At 32.6% G+C, this 9422-nt stretch overlaps 1 protein-coding gene across 1 annotated transcript; it reads left to right on the top strand.

Annotated features, from left to right (window-relative positions):
* The first annotated feature begins 8240 nt into the window (after nt 1–8240).
* Nucleotides 8241–9125, top strand: LOC132628440 (uncharacterized). The gene has a single exon (XM_060344219.1). The coding sequence runs from the start codon at nt 8241–8243 to the stop codon at nt 9123–9125; it is 885 nt and encodes a 294-aa protein (XP_060200202.1).
* The last annotated feature ends 297 nt before the right edge of the window (nt 9126–9422 follow it).

Consider the following 9422-nt stretch of genomic DNA (forward strand, 5'->3'; position numbering starts at 1 on the left):
ACACCTAAGTGTATACAGGCTGTGTATATCTTATATATTTCATGCATACATGAGAATATCGATTCGGTGCAAGTCTAACAATGATAAACAAACATGAGACAGTGCAGACTAGGCATATATTAGGCTGTATATAACTCGTAATTTGCATTTTTTTCGATTCCCAGTTTAGGCAAAAATAGACATAGGACCAATTTATCTCTATCACTCCTAAGATAATCCCTACATCAATTTTTCAAGATAAGTTAAAGTATTAAAAGCATGGAAGGACATAAGATACCGAGCAGATGAGACCATTATACACTTAAGGTCATGCCATCTTAAAGCTAGAATAAGCATACTCAGAACTGGGCTATACACATGATTTCAAGTTCAAAGAAAGAGTTCATGTTCATTTCCATGGCAATCTTTCATGATAAGTTTGTCACCTTTTCAGCACAATCAAAGGGAAAAGGGTAAGGGATTTTACAAATTTCAGACCTTGTTGATATACTATGGACAATAAGATTGCAAACCAAATATAAAAAAATAATTTGAACAAGTTCTTTAGAGGATTAGAGGCTTGTCTGCCTAACCAGAAATTACTTAAGGTTATTTCGGTGCTAAACTATGTGAAACCAGCTGGAAAAAAATATCCTGTCCAAGTTTTTAAAATAGTAGTTCAAATCCTTTCTATGTGGAAAAAACTTCATTTAACCAATTTAAACCTATTTCTAGCACATTATTGGAGCCTAAATCTCATACATATCATCAAGGGATGAAAGTACTTCAAAGTTGAGTAAAGCAGGCATTGAATATGCCCTAAGCATGCTGAAGATAACACTAAACAAGTAGAAACACATGGACTCTTAGAAAACTGTCATGTTTAAACATTTAAAGGTCAAACAGATTTCTTTTGATCCAAAATCCTATATGTGTATCTAATCCTCAATTTGAATTTCAACTATAACCATATTGCACTGTCAATACATAATAAAGACCGCTAGAAAGCAATATGGATACCACCAAATCCAGGATAAAACAAGACAAGGCACTGATATGAAACATGGACATGTATTTTTTTATAGTCAAGCAACAGGTTTGAAGACTGACCTATAATCATTTTTCTAACACAAGGGACTGATTGCAACTAGCATTACTAATATTAAAGGAGAAATTACACCATACCTCACATGTTCATAGATGCACACACTAACAAATACTAGCTTAAGTAAGCAACCAACATAATATTCATACTAGTAACTTTCTGGGCTCTAAACAAATAGTAGTAGTAGTTTATAGGATGGTTATTTATCTTAACACATTTATATTTAGACTATCATTCATGCTCAAAATAGACAGGAATCTGACCTATCATGCTTATAAATCAAACAATATCATATAACTAAGTGAGACAGGCCTTTATTTTTTTGGTAAAGTAATAAAATTTCATTAGTAAAGCATCAAGAAGATGCAAGGTTACAGATAGGTGAGAAGCTGCTTCAAAGCATCAAGAGACAGGCCTTTATTATAAGCATACTAATGGATTAAAGCCAAAACATTATTAACATAGTCATCCAAACATGAGCATACAAATACTGCTAGAACTAAGACATGAATATACAAATACTATTGACTACTAAACTGCAATTAACTAAACACAAACATACACAAATGCTATTAAGCTACTAACTAAAACAACAAAGCATACATGAACAAACTAAACTGACTGAAACAACAAAGAAACATACATCAACACATAAATGATATGATATTCGGTGTATCTAATTTGTGAATTGGGGGTTCTTTATATAGAACCCCAAATTCAAGACAAACCCCCTAAAACCCTCGATGTGGGACTAAACTCCAATCTGGGAGTAGTCCTCACCCCTTCAACATTCAAGGGCTAAGATTAAAGCAAACAAAAGCATAAACGGTCAGATTTAGGCAACCTCCAACGGAACCTTTTGGTTCCAATCGAACCAATAGGATTCGAGGATTCAAACTTGCCTTAGGACAAAATCCATTAAGGATTTGTACTAGTTGACCCAGAAATTACAGAAAAAGCAAAGAGTAAGAGTGTAATACCGCGTTTAGGCATGTTCCTTGGTGGAAATAGGTGAGTATTAATGCTCTTGCTATTCTTGGCCATATAACCCCCTTAGACATGCATTTGGGTCGGATCAGGTCCTTAACGGACTGGGCCTGGCCATAAAATAAAGGTAAAATTACTCAAATGACTACCTTTCCTATCATTTATAGCTATTCTTTTAAATATTATCATTTGTAGCTATGTTTTCTCAAATTAAGGTATTTTTTCGGATGTATTTGATGCGTGTAAATTCATAGAAACACAGTAAAAAAGAATACATATCCCTTGATTTTAGGTCATAACGGTGGGATCATTTAATTAGTTATTAATTGGTATTTTTTATCATACTCTTCCACAAAATCAGATTTTAGATTTCTTTTCCATAACCGTTTTCTATTCCTTCATCCAATCTTCAACATTCAAACATAAAAAATCAAAAATTCAGAATTTCAAAACATTCACAGCCAATGTATTTGAAGTTTTCAATATTGATTTCGTTTTTTATTTACCCATGTATTTGATAGCATAACTAGTGTATTTGAAGTTTCCAATCAAACTCCATGTATTTTATATTAAATATCATGTATTTGTGTGAGTAACAATTTACATCACCATGTATTTAGTGCTAATGTATTTGAAGTTTTCAATATTGATTTCGTTTTTTATTTACCCATGTATTTGATAGCATAACTAATGTATTTGAAGTTTCCAATCAAACCCCATGTATTTTATATTAAATGTCATGTATTTGCGTGAGTAACAATTTGCATCACCCATATATTTGATGGGATTAATTTGAACAAAATACATAAATATATAGAAAAATTACCATGTATTTGCGTCACCCGTGTATGTGAAACTAGATGAACTGACGGAATTAATTTGAAAAAAAATACACAAATATATCGAAAAACTTACAAAAATACACCACCAACCACAACAATTGGTAGTTATATCATAGAACATACACAAATACATATATTTTTCATCTTCTCAAAACCCTAAAAAACTTTCTCTCTCCTCTTCTCTCGTGTGCGCCGCCATAACCACCACCACGGCCTGGAGCAAAAACGATCACTTCCACCAAGTTGATTTTGTGGAAGAATAATAACACATAGCGAAAATTTCACGAAACAAAGGAGATGGGATAGAACGTGAAAAGGCCCACTTTGACCACATATGCCTTGAATTGAAATAACCGTACTGAAAATACCGTTTCGGATTGCAATATCCCAAAATGGAAAATCGAATTTTGCAGAAGGGTGAAGAAAGGAAGAAGACGACTATTTCACTGGGCATTCACATATTCTTCCCTTTTTAAAAAGGTAAGAATTTATGAAAAAGGAGAGAGAATGGTAATGTATATTGTGGGATTAATATTGTTACCATTAAAAGGGGATATGGGATTGGGGGTGCTAATTTTTAGGTGTATTTGTGAAATGGTAATTGAAAGTTACTGTGTAGCTATAATAGTTAAATTAGAAAAATATTTAGTTATTATTAGTAATTAAAATAAAAGGTAGTTATTACCACTAATTATGTATTAGAAGTAGCTATAAGGCGTAAAAATTCCTAAAATAAAAGGAAGGGGGGGGGGGGGGGGGGGTTTCCTGAATATACATGTATATATGTGTATACATGTGGATACACATAGGGGCAAAGATGAAATTCTTGATAAATGGCCGCAATTGGAAATGTCTATTAATTAGACACTTCAATTATGACCAAAATCTAACTAATTAACCAGTTAATTAAATTAAAGGCATGATTAATGTAACACCTCGTGCATTCGGGCTAAGATTTGACTCGTAAGACGGGGGTATAATGAACCCAATATGAGTAGTGTAGAAATGGTGTTTGAAACCCAATCAAGACATAAGAAGAGTCCTTGGGAAAAGTAAAGTCGGAAGCTACCCTACGGAGCGTGTTTTCAAGTGAGTTTGCACCAGGTCTCACTTAAAATGAGTATACGGAAACATCTATACGGAATTTGGAAAACTTCCTCTTGAAAGTTGAAGATCTTTGAAATAACTTTCCAATGGTATATTATGGAGGTTAAACGGATATTTGTACAAAAAGTTATGTCTGTTTTACTAAAACAGTGTTCACCCGATTTACGACAGAATTTACGGGCCGTAAATTTAGGCCGTAAAATTGTCCAAAAAATCCAGCAAACTGTCACGGATTTACGGTCCGTAAATCTGATTTACAGGGCGTAAAATGGGCCTAAAGTGAGCGTAAAACAGGTTCGGTCCGACATCAACTTTAAAACTTCGTTTTAAGTCTTTTTCACTTCATTCTTCACATCCCCAAGCCCTAGAACGACCATTCTCTCTTCTCCTCATCCTCATACATCAAGGTAAGTCCCTCCCATGTATTTCCAAGTGAATTTTAATGATTATACATGAATTCTAAGCGAAATCCTATGTTAACAACCTAAGGTTTTCAAGAAAACCCATCTCAAGGTTCAAGATTCAAGATTTTGGAATTCTTCTTCAGAGATTCAAACTTTTCTCAAGTTTTTGGAGCTATTAAGGTATGTAGGGCTTCTATCCACGTATGGGAACATCTTTGTTCTTCCGTATGCCACGTTTATCCATGATTATACAAAAGTTCACCAAAACTAGGGTTTTAGACATGTTCATGATAACCCTAAGTCTATATACCATGATGTACCATGTTTCTATATGTAGTTCGTTATTGTGTTCTTGATATTCCATTTTGGTTGTTGAGAATCTGTCTGTAATCCATGAAAACCCTATCCTTTGCATTCCATGGGTTCTTACATGCAAGTTATTCATTACTATGTTTATTTTCATGAAACACTCTACATGTTTACACGTTTTCATGCAAGTATATTATGTAACTACATCCATGTATAATGCAAGTCACGTTTTATGAGAAACCATGGGCTCAGATGCCACCTATATTATGTTCATGCTTTTAGGAGTTGCACAGATTACCGAGAAGGCTTTAATAGCCTGAAACTCCACTAGCCACCGTAGGACAAGGATCGCTCCGCCCATGTTTAGGACGATTCCTTCATGCTTTATTGATTGGATCCTTTCATGCTATATTTATATCTTATACCCCTAGCAAGGTATGAGAGCTCTGCTAGTCGGATCAGGTACCAGACTCCACGTAGCCACGTGGTGATTCATGTTGTCAGTTATACTTATGCGCTTCTCACTTAAAATGTTTTTACTCATGATCATATATATATATATAGTGGTGATTCATGTTGTCGGTTATACTTATGCGCTTCTCACTTAAAATGTTTTTACTCATGATTATATATATATGTACGTATGTATGTATTCATGTTGATGACCAGGTATCAGTTTCAGTTTCAGTTTCAGCTCTCATCATGTTATTTCATGTGTCATGTTTATTTCATTCAGTTGCTTTACATACCAATACATTCAATGTGCTGATGTCCCCTTTTTATTGCCCGAGGGCCTGCATCTCACGATGCAAGTACGGATTTACAGGACAACGCATCTGCTCAGTAGGATCATCCATTTATCAGCTTTTGGTGAGCCCCATCTTCTTCGGGGTTTAGTCATTTATCTATTGTCCTATAAGTTATGCATTAAAGGTATGTTGGGGACCTTGTCCCAGCAGTTATGTTTAGCAGACTCATGTTCATATTAGAGGTTTCATAGACTAGTCAGTTAAGTTATGTCAGATATTCGGAGTCGTCTAGCCATTTTGGCTCGTTATTATTATGTTTATTCAGACTATTCCGCATTATGATATTATGATATTTTCACACTTATGATTTATGGTCCCACACTTTACTTAAATTATGCATGTTCATCGGTTATTCCGCATCAGTTTATGCCCATGTTGAGTCAGCAAGCTATGTGGTTTGCTCGGTCACATGCAGTCAGGCATCGAGTGTCGTGTTACACCCAGGCCGTGGTTCGGGGCACGACAATTAATTATATTAAAGACTCAAATTGCAATTATGACTTTAATTGTCTTAAAACATGAAACTGATTATTTCCATTATGGCCTCATTTAATCTAATCAACCAATTAAAGACTTGCAAAAATGACCTCAATTGATTTAAGCCATGAAGTTGGCTATTTCAACTAAGGCCATAATTAACCAACAATTGATTATTCAATTGTAGCCGCAATTAATCCCATAGTAAACAAATTTTCAAATATAACCATAATTAAGCATTTAATTAATTATGATTAATCTAAAATTTTCACAAATGCAAATTGATTATGCAGGGTTAAAATTTGAGAGTTAAAATTATTATTTGTTTAATTAATCAAATTTCTTGAATTAAACGGAGTAAAATACTTGTTAATTAGACCTTCAATTAATTAATTAATTGTTTAAAATCAGTTTTTGATTAAACTTGTCAAATGCTTCATGTTAATTATAAAAATATATAAATTATTTTCTAAATGATTTACAATACATATTTGAAGTTATTTTGCCAAATGAAATGGTAAAATATTATCGAAACAATTTTGTAAAATTGTTCTTACTTATAAAAAAAAATACATATTTCACTCCGTTTGGTATCCAAGAACTGTGGGCGATTAAAATAAATTATTGGAGCTCAAAAATTAGGTGTCAACAATATATATATATATATATATATATATATATATATATATATATATATATATATATATATATATATATATATATATTTGAAGTTATTTTTCCAAATGAAATGGTAAAATATTATCGAAACAATTTTGTAAAATTGTTCTGACTTATAAAAAAAATACATATTTCACTCCGTTTGGTATCCAAGAACTGTGGGCGATTAAAATAAATTATTGGAGCTCAAAAATTAGGTGTCAACAATATATATATATATATATATATTGTCATAAATATTGTATTAAAGGATCAAATATTTGGTCAAAATCTCTATACGTATTATTGGTAATTATACCTATTCAATTTTATAAGGATATTTAAGTATTATATTACAAAAAAAAAAAGGATAGCTATTATATGGGGTAATTTTACAAAGAATGTAATGTTAAAGTTGGTTGTTGTTGTTATAGGTAAAATGTTGTTATAGGGAACTAAAGTATAACATAAAAAATCGATTCTGAAAAAACTTTGACCGTTATAAAAAGGTGTTTTTATATGCGAATGTTGTTCAGAGACAGATTTAGGATTTGAATTTATGAGTTTCCAACAATCTCAAATTAATATATAATAATAACCGATTTTTTTTAGAGAAATTGTATTTCAAAATAAGAAGAAAACAAAGAGAGGAAAAAGAATGAAGGAGAAATTTTATTACAGGGGAACTCTTTTTAGTTTGACTTTTGGGTTTTTTTAGAAGAAATAAGTAGAAACTGTTACGAAGAAATGGTGTATAGCTTGTATGGATGCCATGTGGCCATGAGTACTGTAGCAAACTCTTTGGCCCAAGTTTTAATTTACTTATAAATAGCCATATTTGGTGTAGATGAAAGATCATCCAAAGAAATATAGAAAAGTACTACTCTCTCTCTCTCACACTCACTTTCTCTCTCTTTGTGCCTTTTGTTGCTCTTTAATTTTAATATACAGTTTTATTTTACAACATGTTATTAGTACGAGGCTCTATAAATTGTGTTTTCCCTTTGGAACAAGTTGAACGCCATTTCTCGTTTATGTCTCGATGATCCAGTGTTAAGATTATTAGGCCTAATTGTCAATTCTCACTGCACATTAATATATTCTGCCAAATAAATATTGATTTTATTATCTGTGTTTTTGAAAATTGTTCTTCCATCATAATATAAAACTTGAACTATATGCTTTATCACTATGCTTATTATTATTATTATTATTATTTTTACCTGATTCCACAGTTGGTTATTTTAGTATACATAGTATAATAATTATTTTACAAACATAACTATTTGTCTTAACAAGAAAGAATATAGTACAAGATTATGTACTGCCTATAACTGTAGAAGTTTTTTTTTACAATACTTCTTATTATGTCTAACTTTGGATATTTTCTTTGATAGTTTTCACCATGTCAAATTTATCAAAGCTTGAATTTGTGGCACTTCATATCACCGGAAATAATTATTTATCATGAGTCCTTGATGATAAAATTCACCTTGAGGCTAAAGGTCTTGGGGATACTATTAAACAGGGAAATAAATCATCAAGTCAAGATAAAGCCAAGGCTATGATTTTCCTTCGTCATCATCTTGATGAAGGATTGAAAATTGAATATTTAATTGTGAAAGATCCACTTGAATTGTGGAATAATTTGAAGGATCGATATGAACACCTAAAGCTGACGGTATTACCGAAAGCTCGATATGACTGGATGCATCTCCGGCTCCAAGATTTTAAAACTGTAACTGATTATAATTCTGCTATCCATCAAGTTAGTTCTGTATTAAAATTGTGTGGAGAAACTATCACTGATGAACACTTATTGGAGAAGACTTTTACCACTTTTCATGCGTCAAATGTGTTGCTACAGCAACAATACCGTGAAAAGGGGTTCAAAAAGTATGATGATTTAATTTCATGCCTACTTGTGGTTGAGCATAATAATACTCTATTAATGAAAAATCATGAGTCTCGCCCCACTGGTTCTGCTCCACTCCCTGAAGTGAATGCAACAACAGGTTATGATAAGCCTGAAAGAAGGCAAAATAATTACCGTGGTCGTGGCCGTGGCCGTGGTCGTGGACGTGGACGTGAAAGGGGACGTCATAATTATCGTCAGCATGGTAAGAATAAACAAGATACCAATAAGGGTTCTCAAAATAATCCTTCAACAGGTAAAGTTAATATGTGCCACCGATGTGGTATGAAAGGTCATTGGGCACGTATTTGTCGTACGCCCGATCATTTTGTCAAGCTTTATCAGGCCTCTCTCAAAGGGAGAGAAAATAATGTGGAGGCACACTTGACCTTTCATAATAATGATGATGAAGCAGCTCCCTCAAACAAGCATGATGATATTAAGGCAAATCTTGCTTATAAAGATGATGATTTTAAAAGCCTCTCAAATATTACTCATTTAGAAGCTGGAGACTTCTATGATGATATTAACTGAAGAACTGATCATGTCACTGGGGAATAGTACTATGAGGAAAAATTGTTGTTTACTTTTATATTTATCACTAGTTTGTTTTTCTTAAGTGTATTTCCTAAAATATCATGTCTTACTAGTTTCTATATTTCTAGTACAGTTTCCTAAAGTTGTTTGTTCTCACATTTCTTATAATGTACCTTTTATTTTTATGAAGAATATGAAAATTCCACAGTCATCAGTTGGACCCAAGATCAATTACGATAATATATGTCTTGTAGATAGTGCTACAACACACACTATTTTAAGAAATAAGAAATA

Source organism: Lycium barbarum, chromosome 2, assembly GCF_019175385.1.
Source record: "Lycium barbarum isolate Lr01 chromosome 2, ASM1917538v2, whole genome shotgun sequence".
Classification (NCBI taxonomy): Eukaryota; Viridiplantae; Streptophyta; class Magnoliopsida; order Solanales; family Solanaceae; genus Lycium; species Lycium barbarum.

Bases quoted from the DNA above. Each gene is read 5' to 3' on its own strand.
- LOC132628440 (XM_060344219.1), top strand. From the start codon at position 8,241: ATGATTTTCCTTCGTCATCATCTTGATGAAGGATTGAAAATTGAATAT.